The following is a 16,877-nucleotide window of genomic DNA, read 5'->3' on the forward strand; positions in this document are numbered from 1 at the left end:
AAGAATATATTTATTTAAAATATTTCTAATAGGGGATCCCTGGGTGGCGCAGCAGTTTGGCGCCTGCCTTTGGCCCAGGGCGTGATCCTGGAGACCTGGGATCGAATCCCACATCGGGCTCCTGGTGCATGGAGCCTGCTTCTCCCTCTGCCTGTGTCTCTGCCTCTCTCTCTCTCTCTGTGACTATCATAAAAAAAAAATTAAAATATTTCTAATAGTACCTAAAAATTTAGGAAGGGAACTTCAATGGACAGAAATTATGTGGACTCCTTAAAGGACAGAAGGTAGATGTGAAAACACTGAAAGAAAATATTTCAAAGCTCTAGAAAAAGATCTCCTATAAAAGAAGAGAATGGTCATGCAGTCTTGCCAAGCTTGGAAGCAGCTGGTTCAGGAGGCAGCAGAGGTTGTTGGCTACCATAGGGGCTAATTGGATATAACCATAGGAGGAGTAGCCAACTCTAGTTGAGCTATGTGGTTGGCAAGAGAGGGCCTATCTCCAGGGAGGAGCTGTGATTGGTCTTGGGAGCCGTGGAAGGGCCTGATGCCAGGTGACACCCTTGCACAGCAGGACTCCTGCCCAGGAGACCACCCACCATAAGAGCCTATCCTGTACCTCTCTTGCAATCTGTGGACACGGAAATCAATCAACAGACAAAAATCGCAAAACAAAGATGAATATCCAACCAAGAGGAAACCAACTGCATGAAAAAGCATCCCTAAATTCAACAGCAAGGAACACAATGGCCAAGGGAAAGACTTAGAGAAGTGAAATTAATATTCTCAGTGGATGGGAGGAGACATATTAGCCATAAAAGTACAAACCATTATTAAAAAGAGCTATTTATGGATCTTAGAAAGGAACAGTGTTAAAATTCGAATTTGATAGATGGGATGAATAGCAGAATGGACATAACCAAAGTTAATGAGTGGAAACTTTGACAAAAGAGCTCCTCTTGAAATGCAGCAGAAAAGGGAAAGATGCAGAAAACTGAAAAGGTTAAAGAAAGGTAAGTTTAAAAATGGAACACCCATCCATAAGTTCTAGTCATGGTTGAATTAGTGTTTCTGAGAAAGGAAGCACAGAGATGAAGAATAGAAACATTCAAGGCATTAATGAATTTCCCAGAAGTCATTAAAGAGGCTCAATTGCCCTAAAAAAGGTGAAGGAAAACAGATGGTGCTTCAAACAGGTCGCAGCAAAACCTCATAACTGATGAATATAAATATATGTAAACATTTGAAGAGGGAAAAAAAATCCACAAACTACCCACCCAGGGGTAAGTTTCAGACTGACATCTCTCAGCACATACCCTGGGTATGAGGAGAAAGTGGAGTGACATCCTCAGTGTTCTGAAAGAAAAGAAATGTAATAAGCATTGAATGATATACCACCTACAACAACATTTAAGTTGTTTGCCAGTGTTTTTTAAGTGTTTGCCACATAAGGGCAAAGTGAAAGACATTTTTATTAGTTCGAAGTTTACATAAGGGGTGCTTGGGTGGCTCAATCGGTTAAGGGTCTGACTCTTGATCTCAGCTCAGGTGTTAGTCTCAGGGCCATACGTTCAAGCTTTCTATTGGGCTCCATGCTGGATGTAGAGTCGACTTAAAAAAAAGTTTACATCAAAAGTCTCTGAAAGTATTTCCGGGAAATGAATTTCATGACAAAGAAAAGTGAATCCAGGAGAGTGATGTAAGAAGTAGTGATGAGTATAGACATCAGTAAGACTTATTGTGACAAGCAAGATTTGTCTTGCTTGTCCAAAAAATTGTGTACTTTATCAGATGATACCAACATGAGAGGATGCTGGAGGCAGGGATGAAGTAAAGAAAATTGGGTTGAATTTCTTGTCTGCTTTGGGGTAGAAGTGATAGGTACTGATTTGCTTGAAAGAGTTATCTTTTAAAATTTTTTAAAGCTTTTATTTTTATTTATTTGAGAGACAGAATAAGAGATGTAACAGAGGGAGAGGGAGCAGCAGACTCCCCACTGAGCAGAGAGCCCAACATGGGGCTCCATCCCAGTACCCTGAGATTATGACCTGAGCCAAAGGCATATGCTTAACCAACTGAGTCACCCAGGTGCTGCACCATGTAAAATTTAAAGTGAAAGTGTTAAAATGAATTTAAGTACTAGAAGAAAAGAAATAAGGTGTACAACTTCTATATAAATTAGAACTTATGTTCAGCAAAAACGAATCTAAAATATGATGAGATAAACAAACCACTGGTTTGTTTTTACATCACATAAATCTAAGCATGGACAGTCCAGGCTTGGTACATGGAACTAAGCTACTATGTTCTCATCTGCTCCCCCTCACTATCTTAGGGATGTGAGCCTTGTCCTCATGCCCTCAAAGTGGTTATCAAAGTGCTGGCTATCATGTCTACTTTTAAAGGAAGAAGAGAGTGAAGGTAAAATGACTAAAAGGACCCATTTGCATTTTTAAAGAGCCTTCCAGAAAAAAACACTCAGTGACATCTCATTGGCCAGTGAGTATCATATGACCACTCTAGCTGCAAGGGAGCTTGAGAAATGTCATTTACTTAAGTGAGCATGTTGCAAACCCCAATGAAATCACAGTTCTTTTGGTGAGGAAGAAGTGGGATATGGATATGGGTAAGCAACTCACAGTCTCTGCCACAATTCCTAAAACAATAGAAGAGAAAAAGCTCACCAACCTCAAAATTCACTGAAAACTCAATCTGACAAAAAATAGGAAATGGAAAGCAGACCATAAGAAAAAATGATAGATTTAAAGCACAATATAAGATGGCAGTAAGTCCATACATATTAGGAATCAATAAATGTGAATTAGTAATATTCACCTATAAGAAAAAATGCTCTCCTGGGGGACCTGGGTGGCACAGTCAGTTAAGTGTCTGACTTGGTTTCAGCTCAGGTGGTGATCTCAGGGTTATAGAATCCACCCCTGCATCGGACTCTGTTCTCAGTGGGGAGTGCTTGAGACTCTCCCTCTCCCTCACCCTCTGCCCCCTTCTCTCTAAAATAAATAAATAATTCTTTTAAAAAATATTTTATTTATTTATTTATTCATGAGAGACACAGAGAGAGGCAGAGACATAGGCAGAGGGAGAAGCAGGCTCCCCTCAAGGAGCCCGATGTGGGACTTGACCCTAGACCCCAGGATCATGCCCTGAGCTGAAGGCTCAACCGCTGAGCCACCCAGGAGTCCTTAAATAAATAATTCTTTAAAAATTTTTTAAATTTTAAAATATTCTCCTACTGAGCTAAACGGATCTTGCTTTTGGTAGACATGAAGATGAATTACATAGACTCCCCCTCAAGGGAGAACCTGTTGCCTCCACTCCTGGGAGTCTGAGAGCAGCTGTCAGCCCCTTCAGGGACTGCTCCACCTGCAAAAGGCCTACCTTGCCCAAAATCAAGCCCTTCAGATACCACCCATAATGACTGATCCAAGTCCTTGCATAAAGACCTGGCCATTTGGCTCTGTCAATGTGGGGCAATTTTGCTGGGCCATTTCAGCAACTGAACTTCTGTGGTGCCTGCTGAGGTTGCTGGCTGAATTGCTGGATTTTCTCCCTCTACCCAATCCTGCTTCCTACTGTTTTTTCCCACAAGTGTTGATCCCAAAGGCATTCCGTAATGAACATCCCAAACATTACACTCCATCTCCTTTCCTGGAGAACCCAAACTACAACAGTTAATGCCAGAGGTTGCCTGAGAAAGTAGACAATAAAATGGAGTTCTGAAGAGATCTTTCACTTTATCATCACCCAGCTAGCAATGGGGACCTCATATAATAGTGGTAAGTGCAGCACAGATTGCCCCTGGTACAGGCTGGCAGTTTAAATGGTAACCCTTTCAAGGGTGAATGGGATCACATATAGGAGGCACTAGCTGGTGTGACACAGCAGGAATTTGGAAAGTATGGAGGAATTGGAGCAGCTGGCTGGCTTAGTCAGTTAAGCACGTGGCTCTTGATCTTGGTATTGTGAGTTTGAGCCCTGCAATGGGTGTAGAGATTTCTCAAAAAATAAAATCTATTTAAAAAGCATTAAAAAAAGAAACAAAACTATTGGAGGAATTAACTATAAAAGATTGGATGGCTATTTCTAGGTTCTATGAAGCTCTAGAAAAAGATAACCAAAGGCTGAGAACAAGTAACTGGCAATTAAAAGGGTAAATGTGAAAGCCAGAGGGCCTTCTTGATGGCATATAAAGAAACTCTCATCTGTACTGGAATCTGAGGGCCAGGCCCAGGACTTAATCATTGGACTTCCAACCTCTTAAAAAGGTTAAACTCTCCATCAAGGCAGGGTGCTCTGCCAATATCAGGGCAGGAGAAAGAATGAAACTCTGACACATGATAGGGTCATTTGGGTTGATGGCCCCCTAAATCTTGAATTCTCAAATTCCCCCAAACCCTGTGAGTCTGAAGACATGTGACACTCCTCTCTAACCTCATGGATAGCAATGATGACAGACAAGGGGAAACTGAAAGAGCAAATTACATAGGCAAGTATCCTCAACTCTTGAGTAACCACCATCATTGTGCCATGATCCCCTCTCATCTCATACTTGTGTGGGCTTATAGGGAACCCCTTGAGACCAGCTAACATAAGAGGAAAATGCCTGAGGCTGATTTACAGCTTGCTAAATTTGGTATGTGTATGTCATCCTAAAATAGCGGCTGAGCTATGGGCTCATTCAAGGGTAGCCTTGAAAGACTGAGTGGTGAGAGAAAGTCCCTCTCGATGGGCAGAGTTTCAGGTTGTACACCATTTTGTGTGGCAAGACAAGTGGCATGAGATAGAATATATACGGACTTTTCAGCAGTGGTGAATGGCTTACTGATCAGTTTCCTGGCTACATAAAGACTGAAACATTGGAGACAAGGAGGTCTGGGCTAGAAGCAGATAGCTGGACATATGGGAGTGTGAACATAGTTAAAATCTTTGTATGGTACTAAGGAACATCTATCATAGAAAAGGCACTAAACAGTGAAGAAAACAAAAATGACTGGGCTGATTGATGTCAGCCAGCTTCTGTCACTCATTCCAGTACTGGAACAATGGATTCTGATCATGGAGGCAGAGACAGAGGCAATATATGGACCCAACAGCATAGGCCCCAAGTTAGCGAGGCTTATGCAGCTACTACTCCTGCTGTGTTCAAGCCATGGAGCTGCAGTGTGCTTGGTAAGTCAGAATACTCAGCTTCTGTTTCTGATAAAAACTCACAGACTGATGATATTTAAGTCAACAATGGCAAGTGAAGCTTACCGTTGACATTACTGCTTCAGTAACACAATAGATTAAAATACTTTCCAGAAAATATCTATTGATGAATAATATAATGAGTAACCAAAGGCTGTAAGCACTTTATATTTTATAAACCTTGTAAACTGGGGTGTCTGGGTAGCTCAGTCACTAAAGTAAAAGTCACTGACCTTTGGCTCAGGTCATGATCCTGAAGTCCTGGGATTGAGCCCTGCATCGGGCTCCTGAGCAGGGAGCCTGCTTCTCCCTTTCCCTCTATCTGCCACTCCCCCTGCTTGTGTTCTCTCTGTCAAATAAATAAATAAAATAAAATAAAAACCAAAACCAAAACTTTGTAAAATTGTCCAACAAAGCCTTTTTTTTCTTTCTTCAAATGTATTTTCACCATGACAATTTTATCACATCCTAACAGATTCCACTTCAGGTGGTATTAAATTAGTGTCTTCTCAATCTCTTCAACAAATATTCTCATCTGTATGTGTTTCATGCAGATTATTCATAAAGCTGAATTCTCCAGGCCCTTTCAAACTTGGCATGCACCCCTTCAATGAACAACAGCTGAGCTGTTGGTAATATCTGTTAACTCATCAAGAGCCAAGAAAAAACCACTTGATACCATTTGCCTTATATATATATTTTTAAAGATTTTATTATTCATGAGAGAGAGAGAGAGAGAAGGAGAGAGACAGGCAGGCAGACCCCATGCAGGGAGCCCGATGTGTGACTCATCCCAGGACTCCAGGATCGTGCCCTGGGCCGAATGCAGGTGCTCAATAGCCGAGCCACCTGGGCGTCCCATTGTTTGCCTTGTTTTAAATTGACTATTGGTTCTGTTCCTAGTGTCTTCAACTCTTAGAGCAGCTATTCCCATTGAAAGGCTAGTAGTGTTAAGTTTATTTTTGTCATATTTCTTTTCCAGCTGCTGCAATTAAACATGATCTAATTAGCTCATCACTAGTAAACACCTTTTCTTTCTTGGCTAACAAATGAGCAATCTGCAAACTAACTTTGATTGCAGCCTCATTTTCATTTTTAATTTTTGTAAAGAAATTCTGTTGTGATGAGATACTTCATTTAAAATTTCTAAACTTTATGATCATCACTTTCATGTGAGTTAAGAGTACTGTAGATTGCTTAGTCTGGTAATACAGATATACAGTATTCCTTTAACACAGCTATAACATCGTTGCATAATGAACACAGTTCTTTGCTATTGTCCTAAAAATGTGACATTTAAAGTCTACTTTCCCCCTCCTTTCTTGTTTGACATGACAGATATGTATGTATTAGTGATAAAAAAAATAAGTCACAGCACAGCAATACATGCGGCACTCAAAACACTGCTTAGTTATAACAGCACCACTGCAATTTGTTGTGTGTTAAGCAGCAGTGGTAAGTGATGGGAAGACCACATACTGTCCCTGTCAAAAATACTCAAATCTGTCATTGCACAAATGTGGCTATAGACAACATTTAAACAAATAAATGTGGTTGTGATCCAATATAATTTTATTTTTGGACACTGAAATTTGAGTTCCTATAATTTTCATGTGTCATGAGATTTTTTTTTTTGTTTTTTCAACCACTAAAAAAATGTAAAAACCATTTTTTGCAGGATTTACAAAAGCCGGCAGTGGGCTGGATTTGACCTGCTGGCCGTAGTTTGCTAATCCAAGCCCTAAATCAATGTCCATTACATAGTTCTGGGTCCTTAATAGGTAGAATGAATGTGTCTCAGAATGAACATGGCAGTGGTAATGCGTTTGTGAGTATCTCTTCCAGTTATACATGTGGGAATTTGGGCTTTGTGTCCTTGTAGCTTCCATCTGACTGGAAGTTCTAGTTTCTAGGGAGAAAGGCAATCAGTCATCAAGGGTAATAGTAAGAGTCCCATTAAACTTAAAGCTATGGCTGAGTCTCAGTCACTACAGAATCCTTTGCCAAGAGACAACCAGGTAATAAAAGGAGTCACCATACTGGCAGGGTAATTAACCCTGGTCATCAGGAGAAGGCAACAGGGCTGCTGCCACACTATGTAGACAGGGAAAACTATGAATACTGCTTGAGTGATTCACTGGAAGGTCTGTTGGTGCTTTGGTGCCCAGGTATAATAGTAGATGAACACAAGCATGGTGAGAAGTATGATAACTAGAGAATCAGATACTTTAGGGATGAAGGGCTGGATAACTGCTCCCCCTCATCAAACCGCCTAGACCAGCAGAAATGCTGTTCAAAGGTAAGGGGAATCTAGAAATGGTGGTAGGGGGTGGGGGAAAGGAGCGTATATCTTATCTACATCCTCCCAGAGCCCCACACTGCCTCCCCATCCATACTCTATACATTGCAAATGTATGCTTCAGTGACCCTTGGGGCTGTGACCCCGAGAGGGAACCAGATCCTCACAATGATCATGTGGATCTTCAGAGGCCAGGAGCAGGCAGGAGTGGGGCCCTCCTAGTGTAGTGGTCGTCCCTCACCCATCTCCTGTCTGTGACTTGAGCTCTCAGGGGAAGAGGAAGGCAGGAGAGTACTTGAGGCCACTTGAGCCTGAGATAAAGACCTTGGCTGGTCCTGGAGCCTTCTTCAATTTTCTGATCTGTACAGCTCCTGTTTTCCCAAGGGCCTGATAACTAGATGACCTAGAGTTAGGCCAGACATAGGAAGTTTAGCCATAATGAGGGAGTTTATTCTGTTCTCTCAATTCTGTTCTCTTCATCAGAGATGATTATTGCTAATTTTAATGTATAGCTCCCTAATCCTCACTCCCTTTAAAAATAATGCTTTTACAATACATGTGTATAAATATATACTTACATTGAGTTCATCTTGATTTGATGATTGCTAATCTTATACACCTCTCTATATCAGTACATAGCACACTCATTCTGTTATTTGGAATATCACTGTTTAAATGAACTGCAATCCATTTAACAAATACCAGCCAGGCTTTAAGGAGTATCATTATACAATTTTTAAAAGATTTTTATTTTTATTTATTCATGAGAATACACAGAGAGGAGAGAGAGAGAGAGAGAGAGAGGCAGAGACACAGGCAGAGGGAGAAGCAGGCTCCATACAGGGAGCCTGACGTGGGACTCGATCCTGGGACTCCAGGATCACGCCCTGGGCTGTAGGCGGCGCTAAACCGTTGAGCCACCGGGGCTGCCCTACACTTTTTTTTTTTAATTTAATTTTTTATTTTTTTATTGGAGTTCAATTTGCCAACATATAGCATATCACCCAGTGCTCATCCCGTTAAGTGTCCCCCTCAGTGCCCATCACCCAGTCACCTCAACCACCAGCCCACCTCCCTTTCCACTACCCCTTGTTCATTTCCCAGAGTTAGGAGTCTCTTATGTTCTGTCTCCTTCATTGATATTTCCCACTCAACTCATTTTCTCTCCTTTCCCCTTTATTCCCTTTCACTACTTTTTATATTCCCCAGATAAATGAGACCATATAATGTTTGTCCTTTTCTGATTGACTTACTTCACTCAGCATAATACCCTCCAGTTCCATCCACATTGAAGCAAATGGTGGGTATTTGTCGTTTCTAATGGCTGAGTAATATCCCATTGTATACATAAACCACATCTTCTTTATCCATTCATCTTTCGATGGGCACCGAGGCTCCTTCCACAGTTTGGCTATTGTGGACATTGCTGCTATAAACATCGGGGTGCAGGTGTTCCAGCGTTTCACTGCATTATACACTTTTGTCAGTGGGTTAGTATTTGGGGTGTTTTTCTTTGTAGCCAGAGCTCTGGACTTTCTGGTAGGAAAGAAAGGGCAGGTCTTCTAGGTTTCTCTTAGAAAGGGGCTCAATTGTTGGAAGCCATCCTTGTGCCTGAGTCATAGGAGCCCTTATGACATCATAGCTATCACCTTTCCTCCACTTTTGCTGCCAGTGTATGGCTGGAGGACAGACCTGAGAGTGATGGGACCATCTTGCCCCTAACCATGGGTAATTTAGTGAAGTGCAGACCTGAGGGGGATTTGACCACTCAGCCCAAGTCACAGGCATTTAATGTTTTATAATAGATAGTCAGATCCACCAAAACTTACTGAGAGGGCAGTAAATTTCCCATAGATACCTCAGGATGGGATTTCCCCTCTTTTCATGTCTGAGGTCCTGGGAAAGACCAGGAAGCTGTGTGGTTGACTTGGCACCTAGTGATAAAGAGAGCGCCCTTACTTTCTCCAATGTTTTTCTCTCTAATCTCTGATTACAGGATAGCAAATTTTCCAAGTTATAGTCAGAGATGATGAAGTCACATTGATAGAACAGAGCTTGAAGGAGCAAAGGGGAGAAGAGGAAGCAACTCTGTCCCTGACAATCCCACCCACACCCACTGCCCCTACCCTCCTCATTCCTCCATGGTAGATGGTTCCAGGCTCTATTGTGTTGGGGAGAGCCTTGACTTGTGACATCTCTGACCCTTGGGTCTAGAAGAGTACCCCAAAAGTTTGTGAACATGTAACTTATTGTTTAAAGAGAGATGGTTCAGTGAGTGAAAGGGACACTTATCAACATTACCCCAGGACAACAGGCATAAACCTGAAGTGTACCAGGCAAAGTGAGATGAATAGTCACCATACACAGAGCTAGAATGAATATGGATTGACTCTTCCTGAGGATGAAATGTGGGTCTTGCTAAGATGTGTGGATTGTGCCAAGAAGGTGGGCAAAGAGTATGAAATAAGACCACACGGTTGGGGGCTGTGTTTGGGGGATGGAAAAGGTAGAGGTCTAGGAAGATTGGGTATACACGTGTGTGTATGTGTATCTCTGTACAATGTATGTGTTAACTTATGTTTAAGCTCTTAATAAAGTGTATGAGGTGGAAAAATCTTTTCATACTTTGGTGAGGCAGAGGGGAGACAGTAGATTGTGGGTATAACTTGAAGTCAGAGGTGAGAGGGCAGGGGGATAAAAGATGCCACTTCTCCATCTGAGAGTCTGAGGGAAGAGACATGGATCTTAGGTAGATAGTCAGGTCTAGGTGAAACCTGTATCTCTTTTACTTCTAGATCATGGTGTTTTTGCTCTAGACTGGCCAACCATATCCATGCAAAACTGGATGACATTGCAAGCGCAGGTGGAGACCCTGAGACTCAGTGGGCAAGATGCTGTGTCCATGTCCATTAATCAGAGAATGGCAGATGCAGGACCCCTGCTTGGTCCCCTGGGTCCAGCTGTTGCCCACAATAGCTCTGCTGAATGTCAGAGAAGGGGAAGATTGTTGACAGAGATCAGGGCTTCTTCTTGGCACACCACAGGGCTGAAATTCATGAGTTTCCTAAGTGTCCCATTTTCTCTTGCAAGGCCCCCAAATAAAGAACACCAGGAAAGAGGAAGCTGCCATGTTCATCCAGGCCTGGTGGCGGGGCACCCTGGTGCGCCGGACACTGTTGCATGCGGCACTCAGAGCATGTATCATTCAGCGCTGGTGGAAGCAGATCCTGATGAAGCTGGTGGAGAAGAGGAAGCGACTGGCCCTAGATTTCTATGTGCACCAAGAATGGGCAGTGGTCAAGCTGCAATCCTGGGTCCGTATGTGGCCCATACGTGTTCGTTACTGCCGTTTGCTCCACTCTGTCCGCATCATCCAAATCTATTGGCGCTGGCACAACTGCCGTACCCGTGGTTTTATTCAGGGCGATTACATCCTCAAAGAAAGTCAACTGAATCTTCAACTTGAAATCTCTTTAGGCACACAGGCTTGTAGAGTGCAACAGTGCATACCCCTTCCAATAAAGGAGTGATCAGGTCTGCTATATCTGTGTCCCTACCTCTCTGTCAGTTCAAAGAGGTCATTGAACTAATGATGGCATCTCATAAATCAGTTCTGAGGAAGTGGTAGGGTTTGTCTGGGGTCCAGCGTGGAGATAGATTCTGAGTCCAGTGCTGGTTGAATAGGACCTTTGAAAAGATTGATTAGCAATGTCTGCTATGGGTAGGATAGTTGGGACTTCAGGGCCACCAAGTTGACCAACACCAGAGACTTCTTTACAGTGAGGTCCATGTAAGTTGTCCCCTCTGTAGTTATGCAGCATGGAGGGCCGTATAATCTTTTGCTCTTCCTCCCTCAATTCTTTAAAAACTACCATTTAAAAAATTGTAGTAAAATACACATAGCATGAAGTTAGTCATTTTAATAATGTTTAAGTAAACAGCTCAATGGCATTAAGTATATTTGCGTTGCTGTGCAACTATCACCACCATCTGTCTCCAGAACTCTATTCATCGTGTAAAATTAAAACTCTGTACCCATTAAACAATTATTCTCCCTTTCCCCTAGTCCCAGGCAATCACCATTTTGCTTTCTGTTTCCATGAATTTGATCACTATAAAAACCTAATTTGAGTGGAATGACAGTATTTTTATTATTATTGGTGGTGGTGGTGGTGGTGATAGACATTTCTCATTTAGCATGTCTACAAGGTTCACTCATGTTGTAGCATATGTTAGAATTTCCTTCTTTTCTAAGGCTGAATAATGTTCCGTTGTATGTATATGCCACATTTTTAAAATCCATTCATCCATGGATGGATACTTTGGCTGCTTCCACCTTTTGGCTATTACTAATAATTCTGCTGTAAAAATGGGTGTACAAAGGTTCCCTTGAGATTCTACTTTTGATTCCTGGGGATATATACCCAAAATTGGAGGGGCTGGATCATACAGTAATTTGATTTTACATTTCTGAGAAGTTGTTATGCTGTTTTCCATAGCATCTATAAAATTTTACATTCCCATTAGCAGTGCACAAGAGTTCTAATTTCCCCACATCCTTGCCAACATCCTTGCTAATCTTTCTCTTTTTTGATAGTAGCCATTTTATGTGTGTATGGTGGTAGCTTATTGTAGTTTTAATTTGTATTTCCCTCATGATTAGTGATGTTGAGTACCTTTTCATATGTTTATTGGTTACTTGTATATCTTCTTTGAAGAAATACTTATTAAATCCTTTGCTCATTTTTAAAATTAGTTTTTGTTGTTGAGTTATAGGTGTTCTTTGTATATTCTGGATTATTTTATATTCTGGACTTTAATACCTGATCAGATATATAATTTGCAAAGATTTGACCCTATTTTTAAATTGGTTTTTCTCTCTGTTGTTTTTGTTTTTGATGCACGGAAGTTTTTAATTCTGGTATAATCCAATTTATATTTTTCTTTTGTGGTCTGTGCTTTTGGTGTCATGAAGCTGGAAATCATTCTCAAATCCAGTGCCATGGAGGTTTCCCTCTAAGAGTTTTTCTTCTAAGAAAAGAAGAGGTCTTCTTCTTAGAAGAGGTTTTCTTCTAAGAGTTTTAAAATTTTAGCTCTTAAGTTTAGGTCTTTGATCCATTCTTAGTCAATTTTTAAAAGATTTTATTTGAGAGAGAGAGAGCATGAGCAAGGGGAGAGGCAGACGGAGAGGGAAAGGCAGAGTTCCCTGCTGAGCAGGGAGCCCAACAACGACGTGGGGCTTGATCTCAGGACCTGGGATCATGACCTGAGCCGAAGGCAGATGCTTAATTGACTGAGCCACCCAGGCAGCCCTTCAGCCAATTTTTTAATATGGTGTAAGATAAGCTACTATCTTCTGGACACTTTTGTATGTGGATATCCAGTTTTCCCAGTACCATTAGTTGAGAGATTGTCCTTTCCCTATTGAATGATCTTGGCAACTTGTTGAAGATCATTGACCATATATATGAAGGTGAATTTCTGGGCTCTCTATTCTATTCCATTGATTTATATGTCTGTCTTTATGCTGGTACTGTACTGTTTTGTTACTAGCTTTGTAATAAGATTTGAAATCAAGAAGTGGGATAACTCCAAATTTGTTCTTTTTCAATGTTGTTTTGGCTATTCAGGGTCCCTTGAAGTTCCATATGAATTTTAAGATGGATTTTTCTCTTTCTGCAACAAATTACATTTGGATATTAATAGGGATTGTGCTGAATCTGTAGATTCCTTTGGGTAATATTGATATCTTAACAATATTGCCTTCAAACTACGTGCATAGAATGTAATTCAGTTTGTGTTTTTATTTCTTTCAGTAATGCTTTATAGTTTTCAAAGTACAAGTCTTTTACCTTGGTTAAGTTTATTCCTAAGTATTTTCTTCTTTTTGATGTTACTTTGAGTGAAATTCTTTTCTTTTTTTTCTCCCAAATTTTTATTTAAATTCTAGTTAGTTAATATATAGTGTAATGTTGGTTGCAGGAATAGAATTTAGTGATTTATCACTGACATATAACACCCAGTGCTCATCATAACAAATGCTCTCAAAATTGTTTCCTTAATTTCTTTTTTGTCTTTTTAATTATTAGTGTATAGAAGTACAACTAGTTTTTATGTGTTGGCTTTGTATCCTGCTACTTTGATGAATTCATTTATTAGTTCTAACAGGTTTCTGGTTTTGTTTTTGGTATGGAATTTTTAGGGTTTTCTTTTTTTTAATTTTTTTAAAAATTTTTATTTATTTATGATAGTCACAGAAAGAGAGAGGCAGAGACACAAGCAGAGGGAGAAGCAGGCTCCATGCACCGGGAGCCCGACGTGGGATTCAATCCCGGGTCTCCAGGATCCGCTCTGGGCCAAAGGCAGGCGCCAAACCGCTGCGCCACACAGGGATCCCCAGGGTTTTCTTCATATAAAATCCTCTTATCTGGAAACAGGTAATTTTTCTTCTTCCTTTCCAACTAAGATGACTCTTATTTCTTTTTTCTTTTTCTTTTTCTTCTTCTTTTTTTTTTTTTTTTGGTCTAACTGCTCTAGCCAGGACATTGAATACTATGCTGGATAGAAATGGTGAAAATGAGTATCCTTGTCTTATTCCTGGGAAAGCTTTCAGTCTTCCCCATTAAGTATGATATTACCTCTGGACTTTTCATATGTGGGCTTTATGTTGAGGTGATTTCTTTCTATCCCTCATTTGTTGAGTATTTGTATCATGAAAAAGGGGTTGATTTTGTCAAATGTTTTTTCTGTATCAACTGAGATGCTCATGTGGTTTTCTCTTCCTTCATTCTGTTCATGTGGTATATTACATTCCTTGATTTTTGTGTGTTGTACAATCTTTGTATTCTAGGAATATTTTCAACTTGGTCTTGATGTATAATCCTTTTTGTGTGCTGTAGAATTCTGTTTGCTAGTATTTTGTTGAGGATTTTTGCATCTATATTCATTAAGGATATTGGTCTGAAGTTTCATTTTCTTGCAGTTTCTTTGTCTAGCTTTGATATCAGGGCAATGCTGGACCTATAACATGAGTCAGAAAGTATACCCTTCTTTTCAATTTTTTTGGAAGAGTTTGAGAAGGATTACTGTTAGTTCTTCAAGTGTTTGGTAGAATTTAGCAATGAAAACATTAGGTCTAGGGCTTTTCTTTGTTAGGAGGTTTTTGATTACTGATTCGATCAGTATCTACTCAGATTTTCTATTTCTTTATGATTTAATCTTGCTTTTGTGTTTTCAAGAATTTTTCCATTTCATCTAGATTATACAATTCATTGACATACAATTATTATTATTATTTTTTAAAGATTTTATTTATTTATTCATAGACACACAGAGAGAGGCAGACACAGGAAGAGGGAGAAGCAGGGAGCCCAATGTGGGTCTCCAGGATCACACCCCAGGCTGCAGGTGGCGCCAAACTGCTGCGCCACCGGGGCTGCCCCGACACACTATTATTCACAGCACTCTTATAATCCTTTTATTTCTGTAGAGTTGGTAATAATGTTTCCACTTTCATTTCTGATTTTAGTAAATTGAGTATTGTCTTCTTTTCTTAGTCGAAGTTTTGTCAATCTTTTGAAACAACTTTTGGTTTCATTGATTTTTCTTTAATATTTTTCTTTTTTTTCTTTTTTCTTTCTTTCTTCTTTAATGCTTTTCTATTCTCTATTTAATCTCTGCTCTAACTTTATTATTCTGTTTGCTTTTGATTTTCTTTGTTCTTTTTTTAGTTTCTTAAGTTGTAAAGTTAAGTCATTGATTTGAGATCATTCTTCTTTTTTAATGTGGGCAATTACAAATACAAATTTCCCTCTTAGAAGTGTTTTCACTGCATCCTATGTTTTGGTGGGTTGGATTTTCTAATTTACCTTGTAATTTCTTCCTTAACTCACGGTTGTTTAAGGATGTATTAATTTTTGAATTTTACAGTTTTTCTAATATTATTGACTTCTAAATTTATCCTGTTGTGGCCAAAGAGGATACTTGGTATGATATCCTTTTAAATCTATTGTGACTAAATTAGTGGCTTAAGATATGGTCTAATCTGGAGAATGTCCCATGTGCACTTGAGAAGAACTTGTATGCTATTTGTGTCTGCACAGAGAGTTCTGCATATGTTTGTTAGATCTAGTTAGTTTATTTATTTATTTTTTAATTTTTATTTATTTATGATAGTCACACACAGAGAGTCTCAGAGACATAGGCAGAGGGAGAAGCAGGCTCCATGCACCGGGAGCCCGACATGGGATTCGATTCCGGGTCTCCAGGATCGCGCCCTGGGCCAAAGGCAGGCGCCAAACCGCTGCGCCACCCAGGGATCCCTGTAGTGAACCTTTTAAAACACAATGTTCATTTACATTTCTTATAACCGTTTTGATTTAAAATCTATTTTGTCTAATGTTAGTATAGGTGTCCCTATCCTCTTTTGGTTACTATTTGCATGGAATATCTTCTTCCATCCTTTCACTTTCAATCTATTTGTGTCTTTTGATCTAAAGTGAATGAATCTCTTGTAAACAGCATATAGTTGGGTCATATTTTTTTATGTGTTTTATTGAGATATAATTGACATACAATGAGTCATATTTTTAAAAATCTGTTCTGCCAAACACTGTCTTTTGATTGGCGAGTTTAATTCATGAAAATCATTACAGATAAACAAGGAACTTACTTCTGCCATTTTTCTATTTGTTTTTTATGTCTTAAAGCTTCTTTGTCCTTCATTCCCTTCATTACTGCCTTCTTTTGCATTTAATTTTTTTGTAGTGAGGCTTTTACTTTTCTTTCTTGTTTCCTTCATGTATATTCTAGAGTGATTTTATTTGTGGTTACCATGGGGATTACATTTAACATCCTGAAGTTGTAATACTCTACTTCGAGTTTGTATCAGATAAAATTTAGGAACACACAAAATTTGTTCCTATATAGCTCTATCCTTCCCCTTTCAATTACTGATGTCACAAATTACACCTTTATGCATTGTGTGTCTAAAATTCTAGACTAATAATTTTTAATGCATTAGTTTCTTAAATCATGTAGAAAACAAAAAGGTAGAGTTATAAACCAAAGTTATAATAACTTTAAAAAATTAAAATAGTTATTAATTTATTTTAAAAATTTCGGAAAAAAATTTTGGTATAGTTAATAAACAATGTTATACTAGTTTCAGGTACACAATATAGTGATTCAACAATACATTACCTAATGTTTATCATGGTAAAGATACTCTTAAATCTCTCCACCTATTTCATCCATTCCCCACCACCTTCCCTTTCCCCTCTGGTAACCATCAGTTTATTCTCTATATTTAAGAGTCTGTTTTTTGGTTTGTCTCTTTTTCTCTTTGTTCATTTGTTTTGTTTTTGAAAGTCCA

At 39.6% G+C, this 16,877-nt stretch overlaps 1 protein-coding gene across 2 annotated transcripts; it reads left to right on the forward strand.

The window, feature by feature from the left end:
• Positions 1–9,141: 9,141 nt before the first annotated feature.
• Positions 9,142–11,046, forward strand: IQCF5 (IQ motif containing F5). 2 transcript variants are annotated; one of them, XM_038566292.1, is made up of 2 exons: positions 9,142–9,232; positions 10,595–11,046. In XM_038566292.1, the coding sequence occupies exons 1-2, from the start codon at positions 9,229–9,231 to the stop codon at positions 11,032–11,034; spliced, it is 444 nt and encodes a 147-aa protein (XP_038422220.1). In that variant the 5' UTR covers positions 9,142–9,228; the 3' UTR covers positions 11,035–11,046. The 2 variants fall into 2 exon arrangements, with proteins under 2 accessions (XP_038422220.1, XP_038422219.1); XM_038566291.1 differs by lacking the exon at positions 9,142–9,232 and adding an exon at positions 9,292–9,949.
• Positions 11,047–16,877: the final 5,831 nt, after the last annotated feature.

This window comes from Canis lupus, chromosome 20 (genome assembly GCF_011100685.1).
Source record: "Canis lupus familiaris isolate Mischka breed German Shepherd chromosome 20, alternate assembly UU_Cfam_GSD_1.0, whole genome shotgun sequence".
NCBI lineage: Eukaryota > Metazoa > Chordata > Mammalia > Carnivora > Canidae > Canis > Canis lupus.

Coding starts and splice junctions, on each gene's coding strand:
- IQCF5 (XM_038566291.1), top strand. CDS start 9,928: ATGTGTGGATTGTGCCAAGAAG. Junction 9,950..10,594: donor GTGTGGATTGTGCCAAGAAG/GTGGGCAAAGAG, acceptor TTCTCTTGCAAG/GCCCCCAAATAAAGAACACC.